Source organism: Solanum lycopersicum, chromosome 10, assembly GCF_036512215.1.
Source record: "Solanum lycopersicum chromosome 10, SLM_r2.1".
Lineage (NCBI taxonomy): Eukaryota > Viridiplantae > Streptophyta > Magnoliopsida > Solanales > Solanaceae > Solanum > Solanum lycopersicum.
The window spans coordinates 50,495,649-50,515,633 of NC_090809.1; the positions used below are offsets into that span (position 1 = coordinate 50,495,649).

General features: G+C 33.8%; 3 protein-coding genes, 1 long non-coding RNA gene and 1 other non-coding gene across 5 annotated transcripts; 2 read left to right on the top strand and 3 right to left on the bottom strand.

The window, feature by feature from the left end:
- The first annotated feature begins 632 nt into the window (after positions 1 to 632).
- LOC101263063 (putative proline-rich receptor-like protein kinase PERK6) lies at positions 633 to 4,001 on the top strand. The gene is made up of 8 exons (XM_019215958.3): positions 633 to 1,481; positions 1,937 to 2,467; positions 2,558 to 2,644; positions 2,733 to 2,803; positions 2,884 to 2,960; positions 3,055 to 3,196; positions 3,271 to 3,432; positions 3,502 to 4,001. Exons 1-8 carry the CDS (start codon positions 995 to 997, stop codon positions 3,745 to 3,747), a joined length of 1,803 nt encoding a protein of 600 aa, XP_019071503.3. The 5' UTR covers positions 633 to 994; the 3' UTR covers positions 3,748 to 4,001.
- On the bottom strand, positions 3,206 to 3,624 carry LOC138339043 (uncharacterized). Its single transcript, XR_011212066.1, has 2 exons — positions 3,513 to 3,624; positions 3,206 to 3,403 (listed from the first exon to the last, which is right to left on the bottom strand). It is a non-coding gene; the product is annotated as an uncharacterized lncRNA (long non-coding RNA).
- Positions 4,002 to 4,265: 264 nt separating the features above from the next.
- LOC101267359 (cyclase-associated protein 1) lies at positions 4,266 to 12,149 on the bottom strand. Its single transcript, XM_004248671.5, has 10 exons — positions 11,696 to 12,149; positions 10,530 to 10,698; positions 10,394 to 10,458; positions 6,207 to 6,516; positions 5,984 to 6,131; positions 5,790 to 5,899; positions 5,633 to 5,688; positions 5,479 to 5,535; positions 5,227 to 5,370; positions 4,266 to 4,640 (listed from the first exon to the last, which is right to left on the bottom strand). The coding sequence occupies exons 1-10, from the start codon at positions 11,963 to 11,965 to the stop codon at positions 4,554 to 4,556; spliced, it is 1,416 nt and encodes a 471-aa protein (XP_004248719.1). The 5' UTR covers positions 11,966 to 12,149; the 3' UTR covers positions 4,266 to 4,553.
- Positions 12,150 to 12,996: 847 nt separating this feature from the next.
- LOC101267068 (NADH dehydrogenase [ubiquinone] iron-sulfur protein 8, mitochondrial) lies at positions 12,997 to 18,000 on the bottom strand. Its single transcript, XM_004248670.4, has 8 exons — positions 17,752 to 18,000; positions 15,891 to 15,990; positions 15,421 to 15,474; positions 15,252 to 15,343; positions 14,969 to 15,082; positions 13,616 to 13,683; positions 13,418 to 13,529; positions 12,997 to 13,283 (listed from the first exon to the last, which is right to left on the bottom strand). The coding sequence occupies exons 1-8, from the start codon at positions 17,803 to 17,805 to the stop codon at positions 13,188 to 13,190; spliced, it is 690 nt and encodes a 229-aa protein (XP_004248718.1). The 5' UTR covers positions 17,806 to 18,000; the 3' UTR covers positions 12,997 to 13,187.
- A 1,621-nt stretch (positions 18,001 to 19,621) lies between these two features.
- TRNAQ-CUG (transfer RNA glutamine (anticodon CUG)) lies at positions 19,622 to 19,693 on the top strand. The gene has a single exon. It is a non-coding gene; the product is annotated as a tRNA-Gln (tRNA).
- Positions 19,694 to 19,985: the final 292 nt, after the last annotated feature.

The following is a 19,985-nucleotide window of genomic DNA, read 5'->3' on the forward strand; positions in this document are numbered from 1 at the left end:
TTATTAATATAATGTTCAATTTCATTTGCACATTCAGATATTGAAAACAAACAACACTAATTATTTAGTGCTCAGTTTTGATACCACATCTTAATATTCAGATGTGTATTCTAATCAAAACACCCAAATCTTAATACAAATTTTAATATTTAGATGTGTATTCAAATTCATATCTCTTAATTTTAGTGGAAACAAATGAAGCTTCAGTGACACATCATCTAACACATCATTTATGTTTATCTTAAACTCTGTCATTTATGTTTATTTCTTATTTCTACCTTTTAGCACAAATTATTATTTTGATAGAAATATTTTAAGAATACGAATTTAGTTAGGATATAGTCTATTATACTTTGATTTACACACTCCCAATAGGAATATAGGATATAGTGTATTTAAGTTCACTAAGACTTTTAAGAAATGTAGTTCCATTATTTCTTTCTTTGTTTATAAGTATACCACTTAATTATAAATTAAGATAGGAAGCTCATAAGAATCAAACTTGTTATTTCTCCTTAAAAAATTAGTAAACAAAAAAAAATAGTGATTATTCCTTTACTTTAGGAGGAGATTGAGGAAGGGAAGATGACTCATAGTAAAAATTATCATCACATAAAAATTCTTTACTTTCTCTTTTCTTTTCTTTGGGAATTCTCCTAAAAGTATCAATCATCTTTTTTATTTTTTTTCTCAGTTCTCTGTAATTCTTTTTAATATGTCGTTCTCTTTCTTCAAATCTCTGTTTACTAGACTATACAAAAGAATAATATGAAATATATGAGTTTTACATGATCATTTTGTTCATTGTTTAGATAGAATTAGGTTATATTAAAATACTAGGGCTTGTAATTGATTAACCATGCAATTGCATGTATTTTTTTCTCATTTCATAATCTAGTATGATTTTCTATAGAAAATAATTATTCTTAGAGAGTGACAAGGATCTATACGATGTGATTTCACCTAGCTAGGGTTAATTAAGGATTCTTCAAAAATGCTTTTGTCACAATATGAGGAATCTCCACCTTCCTCCTCCTCCTATCATTCAAATTTTAAATCTTCTTTGTATAACAAGGATTCATTATCCAATCCACTATTTGGAGATAGTAACAACTCTTCTTCTAATGATAACAACGACAACAATAATAGTATTAAATTGTCGGATTCATCTAAAGAAGGATCACAATCCCCTCCACCTCCGCCACCACCACCTCCACCCCCACCACCACCCCCTCCACCACCCCCTCCCGGCTCTCATCCACTTACCCCTCATGGACACAAGTCACCACCACTACCAAAAAATGATAGAGACTCATCCAACAATAATAATCATAAACCTCTTTTTATAGGAATTGGTGTTTCTGTTGGATTATTATTACTTCTTATGCTAGTTTTTCTCATATCTTTGTGTAAAAAGAAAAGAAGAAGAAGACCACATGATCAAATGGGATTATACATGGACAATTCTTATAGACACAAGAGTATAAATCTATTCTTTTTTTCATCTTTTAATTAATTAATTACCTTGCGTATTTTTTATTAATTATATTCGAATGTGTTTTTTTTTCTTTCTGAGATCATCTTTTTGCTATATAAATTCATGATGGAAAATATGAAAATAATCCATATATCTTCTTATTTTTATCATTTCCTTGTATTGATCACAATTTGAAATATATTTATAGTGTTTGAATTTGAGTATATCATAAGCTCTATCATTAGTTTTATCATAATTAGTCCAACTTATTACCCCAATGTGCTAAAATTTTGCATACACTAACAACATTTTAAAAAGATAATCATGAATATATAACTACAGTGAAATTAATGACTTATAATAAAGTATATGACTTTCTATAAAAATGTTAAATTGCACTTGAGAATAATTAATATATAGAAATATCTAATCTCTTGTTGTTTTCATATATTTGAACAGGAAATGATTATGATGACAACTATAGTGTCCGATCTAGCGAACATGTTGTTAAGATACCCCCAACAACTACTAGTGGTAGAGTTAGCTCAGAATATAATTGGCCATTAGCACCACCACCGCCACCACCATCAATGAGCAACACAAGCTCCTCAAATTTCTCAAGCAATCAACAACAAACATTTAATGTGGCATCACCATCTAATTTATCTTCTGGTTTTATTAACCAAAGACATTATAGTTATGATGACTTGGCAAATGCGACGGGGGGATTTTCCAAGTCCAATCTTCTTGGACAAGGTGGATTTGGATATGTACATAAAGGAATTTTACCTAATGGTAAAGAAATCGCCGTAAAAAGTTTGAAATCAAATAGTGGACAAGGAGAAAGGGAATTTCAAACTGAAGTTGAAACTATAAGCCGTGTAAATCATCGACATCTTGTCCCTTTAGTTGGTTATTGTATTGCTGGATCTCAAAGGATGCTTGTCTATGACTTTATTCCTAATTACACTCTTGAATATCACCTTCATGGTATGATATATATATATATATATACACACGTTAAATATTATAACATATACAGTTATAAGATCTCATTTAACATATATATAATAATTGTAGGATCTGGAAACCCAGTGATGAATTTCCCAACAAGGCTTAAAATTGCAACAGGAACAGCTAAAGGGTTTGCTTATATTCATGAAGATTGTAAGTCAATAATTATTATTATTATTTTCCCTTTGGATAATATATATAATTTTCCTTTGAAGGCTAATTGGTCTTATATAAATTTTAGGTCATCCTCGAATTATTCACAGAGATATTAAAGGTGCAAATATCCTACTGGATAACAACTTTGAAGCCAAGGTATTAGCTTATTTTACACCATAATATAGAAAGTTATAATACGGTAATACAATTTCTAAACAAAAATTATGTATCATCAGGTGGCTGATTTTGGGTTAGCTAAGCTTGCAGCCGATAACTTTACTCATGTGTCTACTCGTATCATGGGAACTTTTGGGTAAACAATCTAAAATTTAACAAATTTCAACCTGAGGATAATTATGAATTACTGTAAAAAGTTGAATAGAATTTGAAATGTTTTTTTTTTCCAGGTATTTGGCACCAGAGTACGCTTCGACGGGAAAGTTGACAGAAAAATCTGATGTATATTCTTATGGTGTTATGCTTCTAGAACTTATAACGGGACATCGTCCTACTGATGTCAACAGTGACGGTGATAACTTAGTTGATTGGGTACGTAGATTTTCAATGTTATGTTATAATATCAGAAAAAGAATGTACATCAATTTTTATATTGCTATATTCAGGCTAGGCCAATTCTAAATCGTGCAATGGAAGGTGGAAATTATGATGAATTAATAGATCCGCGTTTGGAAGGAAAATTTGATAGACAACAAATGTTATGCATGGTCACTTGTGCTGCTGCATCCATTAGACATTCTTCAAAAAGACGACCAAAAATGAGTCAAGTTAGTTCTATTTTTTATGCTCACAATCACCATGGAAAAGATAATGATATATTCGTATTTAATTTGCAGATTGTACGTACTTTAGAAGGTGATGTTGCTTTACTGAATGATTTAAATAGAGAATCAACGCCAGGAATATATGGATCAGGAGAAAGTTCAGAATGTGATGGAGCTGGTTCATCATACGGCAATATTAAAAAGTCGAAAAAATCTGAAATATCAAGTGAAGAATACACAAGTAGTGAACATGGGTCAACTGGTGAGTATGTCCAGTCCAAGGCTCAATTGCAGACGCAAAACATACCTTTATACTAGACTTAAAAAAGGGATGTTTTCGCCTTTAGGTACTGAAAATTAAAATAGGTTTTTGTTTGTGTGTGTGTAAATTATCATGAAACATAGGTTAGATTGACGATGGTAAATGTATATATATCTGTTCGTCAGATGCAGTCCGAGTACATAGCAATTTTCTGGGTTTAAGTTTGTGTGTAAGTTGAGTTCTTTGTTTTTAGGAATTTAATACAACAGCTGTGCACATAATTTATCAATCAATGCGCTGTGTTTCTTGATTCTTGTTATTTAATGTACCAATTGATAGGCAAGTTTAAGCTAGAAAAGAAATAAGTAAAACAGAAACTGAACATGCTCTCATTAAATGCACGTATTAGAGGAAAAATTGGGCAATGGGAGCGGATATCTGTGTTACAGAGAATGCCTCCCCTTGTCAAATACAATATAAGACTATAGCGCATGTTTTTTTTGCTAAGAAATGGTGTTAAACTATCTAAACAACGCTGGACCACTTCACTATTTTAAAATTTAAAAGGGATATCTGCCAAGAAAATTTATACCTTACAAAAATCAAGCTCTTCATACAAAATAATTTTTTTTTTAAAAAAACGAAGAAAAAAAGCCAGACGTGTGACCACAGGAAAAGGTCACAGAGTCTCATCTTGGAAAAAATAGCCACCATAGGATGTGGACAAAAGGCAAAAGATACAATGATCAGAACATAACTTACACTCAACAAAGAAAATAATCAACCACCCTTTGAGCTCTTCTAGAAAAATCAAATTGGTATATAGTAAGAAAAGGCATACGAAGGTGGAGATTGTCACCGGTTAACCTCCTGAATGTGAGACGGGTGTAGTCACAAATTGGCCACTCTTATATACATGAGAAAACTGCTGTGGCAAAGCGTGCTCCCCCTGCAATAATTGTCCATACGTTAAACTAGTTCGAACTTATACCCCAAAAAAGGAACTAGTTAGATCGACACAGGAAATACAGAGAGATTTAAGGCCGCCAGAAATACAGAAACAGTGCTTGAAACACTGAACAGAAACTCAGATTACGAGCTGATACAGCTCCTTTTCTGTCCTGCCATGTAGCAAAACACTAAGGTGGCATTTGTCAATGACCCCACTTTCACATAAAGAGGTTCCACCTTGCAAGCCGGCGTTCGTGAAACTGAGAAAAAAAAATTAAGCTTGCAAACAAAATTTCAAGTTGAATTGTGGTTGAATTTTTCAAATCTACTTCTACTCACTGATCTCCACAAACCTCATTTGTTTCAAAGAACTACCAAATATCCATGCACAATTTCAACCTAAAGAAACTTTTTGCCAACTTCTGATTCAATTTTTTTTTCTGACTTCACTTCAAATATATGTCCAAACTTGGATGAGTTAGCTTCTAACTTCATCCCATCTGATCTTGATGCTTACCACTTAGCACAAGCACAAAAAAAATATAATGAATAGATAATTAAGAAAAAGAAAAGAAAGAACATACCCAATCACTATCAGCCCCTGCACCAGGAACCAAAACATTAATTTCACTTGACTTGGCTGTTGTAATGGAAGTCCCCAAAGAATCTTTGCTCAAGTATAATTGGCATCCAGTTGTATTATCAACTGAAATAGTCGGTGCTGAACCCTAAAGTGCCCACACAAGGGGCCAAATAAAATGATGAGGTTATTATACATAAAACTGAAATTCCAATAAAAACATTAACAAACCTCTGAGGAAGCATTATTTGGATACCTGACATTGAACCTCCACACCATTACAGTTGACAACCTCACAAGCTGCCACAACATCCTGTCCATGGAATTTATAAATCAAATTAAGCAATTTGGTACAGAACATAATAGCCTCCAATACTTAAACAACCCTCCTTTTAAAATCAATCACTGACCGAGAATACAACTCCCATTTTAGTACACTTATCAATTGTTATGTTGTTGACTTTCCCTGTGTGACATCAAATGAGATCATCTGCATGTTAGAGCGCTGAAAACCAACACCATTCCAGTTTGTGCCACTACTTCATATTAGAAGGAAAATAAAGTTACCTTGGATCTGCAGGACTGAATCTTTGCACCCAAAAATATAGACAGATTGCTTTGCATCACAATCATCAATGACTAGATTCTTTCTTCCTATTTGATTCTCAACCACCCATCTTGGAGGAAACAAGACAACAAAGTCAGAAACATATTTTCCTAATCTCAAGCATAGATCAATTGAAAGAAGAATTTTTACTCACTTACGACCCATCTGAAGCTCCAGTTTTGGAGGTCCAGCTTTGGAGAAAGATGGTGAGCTAACGCGACGTTCCTTTTCTCCTGCACTAATGACACCGGTTCTATCTGCACGATTCTTTGTCTTCATATCATCTGTCACCTTTCTCAATCCTGGACCCAAAAAAAATCAACCCAAGGGTAAAACTGTCTTACATTAAAAAGGGAGGGAATATAGCAGAGCATTACCACCGGTGACTGGCTTCCCCGAATTAATTTCATCAAAAACAGCTGACATCCCTTTCTTGGGGCGTGATGATGAAGCCTGGGGAGATTCCGAGCTGAATAAAGAAGCTGGTGGCAGTGGAGGAGGCATGGGACGACTTGGTGCGGGAGCTTTTGGTGGTGCAGATACAGCTACTTTCCCTGTAGCACTCCACGCGGGGCCCAATGGGTAGTGACTCTTAACGTAATCCCGCAAGCCAGGGAGATAAATCTCTTTCAAAGCTTTTGCCCATTCAACATGATCTGGGTCTTTGTTTCTGAACTCCACAAGGACCTATATATCATGAAATTTAATAGAAGTTAGAATAGTATGCCATTTTATATTATGCACTATTATACCACCTGATAAATTATTGAGGGGGAAAACAACATACATAAAAAGCAACCAAATAACAGAGCATAAAAATTGGAATATGATCTTTGAACTCAGAAGAAAATTTGAAGCAAAAATCCTTCTCCATCTGGAACTGAATATGGACTTACAGTACTGTTTTGCTCTAGCTAAAGGCAACACAATAAATAGTGGAGGTTGAGTATAAGGGTAGAAGGGTAGAAGAGTGAGAGTATTGTCTTGCCTTGCAAGGTTTAGTGCCTGGTGTAGAACTAGTCATGCCCTTTGTATTTCTTGTCATATGTTGTTTACACTTTTTGCTATTATAATTGTTTCTCTCCGTAGACTTTATACTTGCTTTTCTTATTAACCATTATGCTTTCACCACTAGTTTTTTTCTTCGTTTATTTAGGATTGATGCACTTGAGCAGAAGATCTTCCAGACCAGCCTCTCTACCGAGCAGTAGATCTTCCAGACCAGCCTCTCTACCTCCATGAGGTAGTGGGAAGGTCTGTGTACACTCTACCCTCCCCCGACCCTATTTTGTGGGATTTCACTAGGAATGTTGTTGTTGTTGTTGGTTCTCTTTTCGAGAACAAAAATTATGGAAACAAAAATAAAAGGTACATTTGTAAGTCTCCTAGGAGATGGTCTAGTGGTCGAGGCAACTCAGTAATAACCTAGAGCTTCCAGGTTCAAATTCCAGCTATGACATTAGGGGTGAGCCTATCTGCTCTGATCTCGACAAGCAGGATTACTTTGGCAACTTATACTTGTGGGCTTAACAGGTTTAAAGGTGAATTAGCTGAGGTGTGTGCAAGTTGGGGCATGAACACCACTGACTAAGAAATTACATATAATAACTACTTCCTTCGTTTAATCAATCAACACCAACAATTACACATCTATCCCAGATAATTGGGATTATTCATTAATCAAAAGCAAAGAAAGGGAACAGGAGAATGTCTTAAACAATGATTTTTTTCTTAACTTAAAAAGTGGATGTTATATTTGTTTGGGAACACTTCCAGACACAATAAGCTATAAGTTCGACCTCTCTTGCCAAGTAATCAGGTGGTGAATTGTAGAGTGTGATTACACCCTGCCAATTACACCAATACCTGTTGACCAATTAATTACTTGTCCTTCCAAACAGGACAAGACAATGTAATTACACCAAATCCAATTATCAGGGTGTCCTTCCAAACAGGACAAGACAGTGTAATTACACCAAATTCAATTAACAGGGTGTCCTTCCATACAGGCCCTAAAGGCCTCCTAAGGATTGGTGGTATCATATCTTAGAATTTTGGGAGAAAATTTGAGGTTTTGCCTCTATAAAATCGATTGAGAGGCAAAACCTCAAATTTTCTCCAAAATTCTAAGATATGATACCACCAATCCTTAGGAGGCCTTTAGGGCCTGTATGGAAGGACACCCTGTTAATTGGATTTAGTGTAATTACACTGTCTTGTCCTGTTTGGAAGGACACCCTGATAATTGGATTTGGTGTAATTACATTGTCTTGTCCTGTATGGAAGGACAAGTAATTAATTGGTCAATAGGTATTGGTGTAATTAGCAGGGTGTAATCACACTCTACAATTCACCACCTGATTACTTTTTCTTTATTATTATTTTTAATACTTTTGCTATTTTAAGTTCTTCTTTTTTATTATTATTATTCTAAAATTTTGTAAAAGTTTATTTTTTATTTTATATTATTATATTTCATTTCTTCTTGTTCTCAACCTTACTTTACGTGATTCTATGTAATTTTCTCGTATTATCTATTTATTTATGTCATGCTTATTTTCTCATTAGTATTCTAATTTTTAAATTAAAATAATATTTATTATTAAGTAAGGTTATAGACTTCAAGTTTTCTTTACTAAGAAAAAATAAAAGTAAATCATACTTATTGCTATGTTGAATTTTTTATGAGAGTACTATGTTAAATTTTTTGTTTTGAATTTATAACTTATTTTATATTTTCAGTTCATTTGTTTTAGTAATATTGAATTTACATTGCACTTCATTTTTTAATTAGACTTGATAGAGTATATTTTTGTCAAACATTTAATAATTTATGACATTTTATTATATATTTTTCTTTTTATCATACATGCATTTCACAATGCTCGCAGAAATTTCATACTTCTAGTTGTTACGATCAATTCAATTGAAATAATTTTAATTTGAAAAAATATAAAAAAAAAATTCATAACATTAGTTACTGTAAATATGTTTATTAATTACATATATATAATTTAATGTCATTTATAAAGTTTCTTATTTGTCTAGTATAAATTTTAAATAGTTAAATTTTATTTTTAAAATTTATTATAATTTATGATTGCAATTGTGCATTCAAAGAAAATTTGTGTAATTACACTGTGGCATCCAAACATTGTGGCAACCAAACAGGTCAGTGTAATTACTACCCTAGTAATTACACCAATCCAATTACCAAGTGATTTTCCAAACAGGCCCTTAGAGAACTCAAAATCATTCTCGTTGTCCATGGCTGCTATTGGGCCTTTTAGCCTCTCCTCTCTCCTTTGAGGTTGAGTTCCCATCCTCTTCCACTCTTCTAGATGCCCTCAGTCTTCACTTCAAATTGCGACAACCTTTTCTTTAAGAGAGGTAAGATTACAAATTGAAACAAACACTCATGGTACGTCTTTCTTTTTCTTCTCTTTGATTACCAAGAAGTCCGTGTTTCCAACTTATAAACTCGATGGATATTGGACCCCCCACTCTACTGACATCTCTACTCAAATACCAGGCTAGATTCACGGTTTAAAATCCGTCCTTGTAATATGAGTCTACCATACATTTTGTACTAACTCTGCTATTTGAAAATCCTAGGTAAGATTGCTTGTTTCCAATCATCAATAAGAAAGAGAAACAGTGGACCAGAGAGGTCCCCAATCACCAGCTCCATTTCAAATGTGACCCAATTATGTTTGTGTTTTGGTTTTCAATGAGAAAGAACAAACATGGTTTCTATTACAAATCATCTCACAAGATTCCTCAAATGTTATACAAGCACATATTTTAAGTTTCATGAAGTGCCAAATGAAGAATTACCGACATACTAGCTAACAAGGTTCTGATAAAGCTCATTTTTCTTTTGATTCAAAAAGCTTTAGTAAGAAGGAAAATGTTCTGCATGTCCAGTTACTCTGAAGAAAATACATTCCGTTAAAAACGAAGAAGTACGACTCCATCACATCAGTGAATCCATTTTCACTTACAAACACCCAAGTCTACTCCATATAACTTGTTTCAATAACCACTTCTTTGATAACCGAGAATTCCCTGAGGGCCAGCTGTACACAGTCGGAAACTTGGAGGATAATGGACCCTCCCATCTACCCTATCTTCACTAAAAGACCAGATTTTTGTTTGTGGCAGGGTTTGAACTCATGTCATGCGCCGACTATTTAGAAATTGACAATAACCTTCAATAATAATATCACCAGAACACTATCCTTGTACCCTATCCTACTATTATCATATATTACAAATTTTACCCCAACTAAACACTAGAAACTGATATACAAAAACAATTTTGAGAGTTAAGTATTTCCTATAAAATTCCAAAAGCACCAAAATTAGCATTCACTTCTTCAAAGTGCTTAAGAGGGCATATGGCAAGAAGAATAAAAAGTGCAAATGGATCTATGAACGAAATATAAGTAATCATGGTTCCTTTTTTCACCTAATGTTGGCCAGGTGGCACAAAAATATTTCAAAGACTCAACCAAGAGAATGATCAGAAGAAAAAGTGAACAGCTAGAGAAAGTCTACTTACCTTGTTATTGTAAAACTCTGCCATCTGCCAGCTTTCTTCCACATGTGCAATAGGCATACTCATACCTAGAGGAGACCAGCATCGTCAAAAACTGGACTGGTAAGTAACAAAGCGAAGAAGATAGAGAATATCCTACCACAATCTTTTCCAGTGTATGCGATCCATGCCAGGGCTGTTAGACTATCAACAGCAGCCTTCAGGTGGTTGAACAAATCAGATCGCCGTCCTTCTGTCATTTTAGTACCTTTCACTATCACATCATTCAGAGGCTTAAGAAATTCAGCCAAACCAGACATGCTAGGTTTCTGCAGATGAAGACCAAACGTGAGCATCACATCAGCAGTGTAAGAAGCAGTATATTTCAAACATGGAACAGATTCTTGTGCTAATCAGAGTGCATCATCACAACACCTCAAAGTCCCTATTTCACTTTGTTTTCAATAAAATAAATAGCACACTACTTTCTTTTCTGTTTTTAGATATACTACTTGACAGATGGTCTCTATACCAGTCTACAGCAGCAGTATGTGTCTCACGTTAAATAAAAAGAGACAAACTTGAAAGATTTCGTATAATTGCATAAGTAATTACACTTCATGTGCTTTGGACAATCTCAAAGTGAAAAATTGAACACCTCTTATGAAAAAAAAAATGTAAGTCAGTCCAAAAACTTAGATAGTTCATGATAGTTTCAATTAGCAGAACTGCGAAAGCTACAAATAAGACTCCTTTTTTTTTGGATACAGAAGTGACCAGTAAAACTTATTGTGCTTCTGAGCTCTATCTTAATAATGAAGTTGAAATGAGACTTCTTATGCTCCAAATTAACCATTCTTTCAAGAGAAATTACAAGTCCAATCCAACGAGAAACCTCATAACCGTTTCAATTAGCAGAAACTCGGCAATAAGACCTTATCCAACTCTTGAATACTAACACCTTGATGCACCTGGAATGAGTCTCCCTACCCTCCATGTAAGACTACTCATATACTGTAAGAATCACTCGCGCTTTTTCACTCTCATGATGCACAAAGAACATGAAATACAACAACGAGAAAACAAAAAGGTACATGCTATATAAGTCCTCGCATTTGTTCTACTTACATTGAATAGACAAACCTAAGAAAATATCACTTGCACTCTTCAACTGTATACTAACACAATCAAATTGTATACCAGACAGTGACTGTAAATAAATCAATTGTAATTTTCTGATTACGATCAGCATATCCCGAACTTATTAGAATCAGATATAGGAATCCTTTCTATCCATTGCAGATTAATTAGAACTTAGAAGCTAACCTGAGTTTCCTTGATTTTGATAAGAAGTTCTCTCTGAGCTTCAAAAGCCTCCTCAACAATCTTAGTGACATCCAAAACCTGTCCACCAATCTTCTCTGCAGCAGTGCAAACTCTACCGACGAACCGTGACCTCAGATCATCAAATGCAATAATGGATGGATCTAAAGCCGCCGCAGCTTCTCCATCTCCAAGTGAAACACCGCCGCCGACTGAAAGCGCCTCCAGCCTTGACACGGCGGACTCCAATCGCTGTATCAACTTCTCATCCATCAGCACGCGCGGTAAATGCCTATGACCTCCTCTTTGTCTTTCTATCTCTAGAAAAATAAAAAATGAAGTTGGGATAGAGTAGATCTGGTTGTGTCTCTTTGCGTGTGTGTGGACTTGTGCAGAGTGTTTGCGGAAAAGTTACTTTGAAACACCACGAGAATTTTTTTTGAATATATGTGGAAGTGGAATATTGTTGCTCTCTAAAGTATGGGCAATTTGAGGGCCTACACGTGTCTAGAAGGTGGAAAATGATGAATTTCACTCCTCTCTGCGTTGTAACTTGTCTTTTTATTTTAAAAAATGTGATTTGAAACGAAAATACAAATAATCAATTAATTAAACTATTAAAATTTCTTTATGTAAAAAATGACATTTCAAATGAATGGAAAGGTTTAGCATGAAAACACAAAATTGAAAGAGGGTCTAAAAAGGTTAACAGTGGCAAGTTACTGAATATTAATGTCACATTTACTTTGAAGTCATCTTTATTTTACTAAACGTGTTTCGCGTATATATGAAAAAATATTTGAACCTCTTGTTGAATTATTTTCAGTTGATATAATAAACTTACCAATTACCATCTTTGACATTTGGATAATTCTCTTGAAATATTTTCAAACGATCATATCTAGGAATAATTTGTCTGTAGATGATTAATTTTTTAGTAATAGTTAATCTCATTTGAATTAGAAAGCCTCTTTCTTAATAAAAAAAATTGTATAAATGTAAATAAACACTATATTGTTGAATCGGTCATCGACTCCATTTTCTACAACAGCTTTATTTTTTCAATCTGAAGCTTTTCCTGTTCTAATCTATTTATTTTTTATTAGTACAGTAGTTAATAGTATGTATGCTTGTAATAACCCAACGTTTCATTTGAATTTACTTCACTTTCATGGTGTACAAAAAGGAAGTAATGAACAAATAGAGGAGTTACACGTCTCATACAATAAACACCAATGTCCTTTAAACTAAAAGAGACGCCATGTTTTTGTTTAGTTTCACAGAAACTTGAATGAACAAGAACCTTTCACAAAATGTCATCAAATATAATAAGAGATGTTTCATATTTTCACCAATCAATATGTATACTCTCAATAATGGAAAGGCAACGGAAACAACAAAAAGAGAACATCCTTCAGTAGATCCCTTTATTTTATTAGTTCCTCAGAAGCTAGAATCTTTCATTGTATCAAAACTCAAAATTAACCAAAACTACTCAGCGGTAGAGGCTTTCGGATCTCAGATTCTCGGCAATCTCAGTTTCCCATCGATCACCATTCTCGAGAAGCTTCTCCTTGTCGTAAAGAAGTTCCTAATGGGTTAAGCAATACGTTAGTTATACAGACGTGTAGTTATCATACACATTTTCCATGCTTCAGGATATACAATATTTATTCATATCAACCTTAATTCTGCTACAAAGTTAATTTACTTGATTCAACAAACCTCATGAGTTTCGGTTGCAAATTCAAAGTTGGGTCCTTCAACAATTGCATCAACAGGGCAGGCTTCTTGGCAGAATCCACAGTAAATGCATTTTGTCATGTCAATATCATACCTGTAAAATTCAATCTACAGATAAGCATGGGTGATGGATCTCCTAATAGCTAGTAGTATGATGTGGACAAAGCTACCATCATCTACCTAGTTGTGCGACGACTTCCATCCTCTCGCTCCTCGGCCTCGATGGTGATGGCTTGGGCAGGGCAAATCTGTTGAAATTCAAATTTTATTTGTTTCAGTTTTTAAGACAAATCATACCATATAGAACTGAAGTATGCAAGAAAATCATCGCACAAGTCACATAATCTGGCAGCATCATCGTTCACAGTGGTGGACACAACAACCTTTTGAAGAAAGGATAAAAGATCACTGGTTATGGCAGCTCTTACTTTCTAGTTTGGGCTGTCGCAATGCCAACTAAGGAAGTATAAACATTGACCATACTAGAGACCATTGTATAAATAAAATTTACGTGATCGTCTGCTTTTACACTTCTTGGAGCTGCTCTATAAACTGCACACTCTTCCCAGACGAGAATGTTGTAATAGTCACTGCTTTCGCAACATTGTAAAGCATGCATTGTCAACTCTCCCTTTTAATAACCATACAAACTGATCAGGATACTTGATCTGGAGAAGAGGAGATGTTTCAAGGTTGATGCAATAAACTAATTACATTGTATCGAATCATCTTTTGGGCATTGTGAATTTTTTTTTATAATCGAGAAATCCCAAGGGTCGAAGTGGTGCATGTTTCTAAACTCAGTGGATATTGGGCCTACCCCTCTACCTTATCCACTTAAACACTGCTTTCGTCTACGGCTGGATTAAACCTGTGATGTGCACCTAATTCACATATCATATGTTGAGATCTTACCACTAGACCAAAATCCTTGGCCATTTTTTAACTTTACTTTACCTCGATTTTGCTACACCCTTTTTTGTGGGGAAGCACAGTTAGAGGAATTATTGAGACTTGTAAGCTTAAGTGCATACACTCCCTAGAAAACTAAAATAGCAGTTAGCTAAGACACAAACAATTAATATCAATCACAAAAATGAAAGATCAACTTTCACATTCTACTTTCCTCTGTATCATGATAGTAACCATGCCTATGCATGCATTTAAATGACATGAACCATACTTTCATGAGGGTAACCCACAGCTATCAATGTAAGCAGGATGCAAAAAATAAGATTATCACTCTCATTTTCTTTTTCGTTTTTTGATAACTGAGAAATCCCTGTGCTTTAGCTAACCCAGCTCCAGTTGGTGTATAGGTTCAACACTTGGGAGAGAATAGGCCCATCCCTCCACCCTCCTCCCACTTAAGCACCAGGTTTTAGTCATCAGCTGGGTTTAAATTCAAGGACATGAACATACCACATATTTCACATTGTACTTCCTTTACCGCAAGGCGAAAGCAGCAAAGCCCCACTGGCAAATGACTATCACTATTACAGCTGATATAAGTCATTTCAAACTAGCACTTACAGCTTCACAAAGTTTACACGCAATGCATCTTTCCTCTCCAGTTGCATAACGCCTAAGAGCATGTTCTCCACGAAAACGAGGACTTAAAGGACCCTTCTCAAATGGATAGTTAATCTGCACAGTGAAAATGGTTATTGGATTTTCTGCTCAATTGATGGAGAGACACCATAAAATCTAAAATTCAACCATGGTTTAATTAGGTGGACCACAGCTAATCAGCAGATGGCTGACAGGAAGAAAAAAAAGACAGAGATATAAAATATCGATCCAGAATGAGACTTACCGTTACTTTCTTCTCAAAGAAGTACTTCAGCGTCAACATTAAACCTCGAACCATTTCAGTCAAAAATAATGTATTGATGCTTCGCTCAAAAACTGCATTTATTCATTAACATTCAGCACCTCAATAATGCATGTAGCAGTGCAGAGAAACCAAAATGTGAAGTCTTTACCTGAATTCCAATCTTTTGATAACTCCTTTGCTAGCTGCTCTCTTTCTTCATCATCTGATGCATGAGAAAAGATAACTAGAATCATTTATTCTACAAAATGAATCTACTAATTAGATTCCACTTGCAACATTGTACAACTGGAATAGGTATCATGATACCAGTAAAGCCAAATTCATTTTGTCCTTAATCACAATTGATAGTTAATATGGACATCCGCACACCACAAAACATTAATATAATTTTTCTTGATTGTAGAGGTCATATACTACACAGCACATTGATGTGAAATCTAGGAGATCAAAAACCATGCACCTCTGGCCTCTGGGCCCTCATCTGTAGCGCCTAAGCCCAATATAACATGAGTCTAGGCTAGGTCCGTAATACAAATACTTTATATTTTACGATGTGCAAACTATAAAGGGGATTTCAACTTGGGGATTGGAGTGGGGACCGAAGAGCTTAGCACAGACCTTTGTCAGTAGAAAACGAATGCTTGGTAGCAAATGATCGGGTGCCAAGCAGAGTTCTGCTGTAGCCATTAGTTCCTTCAATTGTATGTCCTGCCAAAACCTGTATTTCCCAAACAAAGTAGAAACGATCAAACCACTCAGCTTTTGAGTCTTTTGACATAATTTATAAACACAATATGCATCCTGAACAACATATAAAGATCCCCTCCACCCCTTTTTTCATTACTAATGGAATATCCTTCCCTATTGTACTAAAGTGGAACAAAATGATCTTCGTGACTGATATTAGGCGCATTTATACGTCTATTAGCCATATCTCACCCACGTTTATACCCTGTTTTGAGAGTAAACAGGTTAAATACTCCTAACTATTGTTCCTTCTCGCGTTATAGGATTAATTGACATGCTATGTGGATTTTGTAGGCAAAATGCTCAAGACAATGTCCAAGTATGAAGAAATAAGCATGTCTTTGCGGATATATCTAGTAGTAGAATCAATGGCCACATTTATTTGATTTTGTGGTTTCTAGTAGAATAAATTTAAACTCCGTAACAGAACTCGGGAGAGGAAAGTTCAGATAAAATGAGGGTCAAATAGAATAGGATGTGAACCTGGGGAAGCGGGTTTGCAGCTAGGATAGGAATATACCTAGTTTGGCCTATTTGACTCATATACGGGAGATGTAAATGCATTTGTGGGAGCTAATATATCAGTGATTTGCAAGAGAACAAAGGCGTAGACAGTAGACACAAATGAGTACATAGAAGTGTCGTTTCCCTGGAATTTGTCTTTTATTATGTTAACCAAAACTATGTTTAGTTATTTTCTTTTTTGGTTTTAGTTTAGTCAACCCACAAACAAATTTTCAGATTTTATAGCTTAAATAAATTATTAGAACTAGTTTAATTTGGTAAACAGTTAATCATAAGTCCTTGTGGATTCTACATCCAACTGCTTCCAATCATTATATTACTTATACGACCGCGTGCAAAAGACTAAAGTAGCCAAGTCCCTGTGAGCTCTCTCATTTGCACCAAAATTTTCTCAAACAGAGAGCATATCTTAGTGGTGTCAATCATGAGTAGAAGTAGGCAATAATAGATATCCATTATCTTCTTGCCTTTCTCATCTCACCAACACAAAACATGTTCTCCTCCGGACACATCATCAAACCAGCCAAAATATCTTATCATAGTTTGTGTCTAGTAAGGACATGAAAAAATGGAAATGCAGCAAAAGACCATTCTTTATCCTCCTTTTTCAGAAATAGTTCCAGAATAAAGAAAATGTGCCTCAAGGGAATTCCAATGTCAAAAATATCAGTATGCAAAACAAAGTTTTTAGTTATTGTTGGCATCCCTTACTGTTTGATAGCACATTTTCAAAAGCAAACACTAATTTTACAAAACAAGGAGGTTCTCTTCTCATGCATAAGCTAAGGGCACAAATCACAATGAATTAAAGCGAAAGCTGATATAATATAGTGTCATTCAGGTATATTTCAATCAATAATCTTCCTCTTAACCAAACTAGTTCAGTTCCACTCTATGAATTATCTATATCTATTACCTCTATTCAAACATACTTCCTTCCAATACTTTGCAGGTAAGTTCAAAGTTAATTAGATGCATATAATCTTACAGAAATTATCATTTATATAGAATGCATAACTTTATTGATAAAAAGAAAAAAAATGGAGTATAATCAAACACCGTCAATTGAAATCTTCATGAAGAAATAGAATTAGGTTTCAATTGGACAGAAAGAACATTCCATGAATAACAGATAGTCAATCCCAACTAATTTGGGATAGATTTGATTGATAGATTGGAGTGTGTCAAAAGAGAATTGGAAACTTACAAGCTGACGAGAAAGTAAAGCAGATAGAGATTTGCGAGCTAAGATGGCAGCCATGGGAGATGCAAATGGGCTTCTTCCTTGCGATCGGCAACAACTGAAAGACGAGCTTATGGTCAAACGCTGCGTTTTATTCTTTTGTCATAAAAAGGGAAGGAAAATAACATGGGATGATTTATAATTACGGTTAAGCAAACATGTACTAGTTCTTAACTGACATAGCTGTAATTTATATTAATTTTTATTATAATCATAACTCAAATTTACTTCCAGCTATAATTACATTCTTTCTCGCCTCTCGTCTCTCTTCTCTCTCCACTCTCTCTGGAATCTCGATCGCTTCTCTTCTCTTTTTCAATCATCTCTCTCGCATCTCTCCTCTTTCTTAACCATCTCTCCTCTCCCTGCCTGGTATCTCTCTCACATATCTTTTGTTAGTCTCTTTCACATTGTACAAACACAAATTCTACAAATACAAATGTATATTTTGTGTTTATGTAAAGCAAGAGAGAGATTGAATATACAAATACAAATGTTTGAACTCCATCAATTGTATACGAATACAAGTAGTATGTATACATAAAATAATACATATACATACTAGTTACATATATCTAATTGATATACATATCAATTCACCTTTTTATAACCTCTCTCTTTCGCCTCTCTTTTTCCTCTCCCAATCTCGTTTTCCTCTCTCTTTCCTCTAACATGTAGCAACGAATCGCAATTAGCAAATTATATTTTGGAGCATAATAAGCGAAATTTCTAGTTAAGCTTTAGTCGAAAGAGGTGCAGTCCATCTACTGCACCAATACCGTCACTAACTTTATTGAATGTTAAACTGATTATACGTGTTATTTTATTTTTCTATAGCTTTTGGTTAATTATTTTCTTTTTCATTGGTTTTAAAAAATATTTAGGTAATTAATTGTTGTAATTTATAGTAATTTTATGTTATTTTAAAATATACAATTAAATATTTTAAATTATTATTATTATGAGTTATAGTACTTTTAACATAATTTTTAAATATAAAATAATTTTTAAAAAAAAACAAATAAACTGAAAAAATGATTTCTTTAAAATTATCCTTTAAGAATTCTAACTGACTTGGGCCCTCACATTTCGAGCAAATGACCCTTCCCTTCCAGCACTCCCTCTAGACTAGTAGTTTTGTTTAGCAATTTCACATTTCTTTTTTATTTGCGGAAGGTAAAAGAGTTTGAAAAATATTTTAATTCAAGGTAAAAGAGTTTAAAAAATATTTTAATTTTGATTAAAATCATTGTTATGATATTAAATTTTGCAGGAGAGTTTGACCTTTTCAATTATATAATAGTGCATTTTAAAAGTATATATGCCCACATAAATATACTACTATTATGATTATACACTATTTTTTATATCTATGTGGGCACATATATACCTTTAAAATGCACTATCAAATAATACAAAATTAAAAATATCAAATAATACAAAAATAAAAAATCCTTTTCAAAATTTAATATCAATCAAAATTCAAATATATTAAACAATTTTTGGTAAAATATTATAATCAATCAAGATTCGAGAGTTGTATGGTTGTAGTCCCGCAATCGATAAATACTCCCTTTACTCAAATATATTTTTCTTACATTATTTTTCAATATGTTTAAAAAAAAAATTATTTTTTCTTTTATTAATTTTAAATTTTTTAACTTTCTACGTGATATTTTTAAAATCACAAATTTAAATAACGTTATATTCTACATACTCTGAATTTAAGATTATAAAAAAAAATTTAAACATTGTTTTCCTTATCAATTTATAAAAATAGAAACAAATTGAAATATAGAATAAAAATGTTTTTAGGTTAACAAACTAACAAGTTGGTCCCATGGTCTAGTGGTTAGGACATTGGACTCTGAATCCAGTAACCCGAGTTCAAGTCTCGGTGGGACCTTTACATTTTTTGTATTTTATTTTCTCCTTATTTCCGTTCTCTTTTATGTGCAATTTTAGTTTGTTATGGTAAAAAATGCCTTATTTTAAAACAAATACACTAAACTTCCAAATTTTATACTAGCTTATTTCTATAATATTTTTCTTTTTCCATTTACTTTGCTTCAAAAGAGGTATTTTTTTTAGATCAATGGTGAATTGGAAAAGGGTCTATTAGTTATGTGAAATGAACAAAAATGTCATTTGTTCCTGGTTCAAAAATATCTTTACTGTCAATATTTTGACCCAAAAAT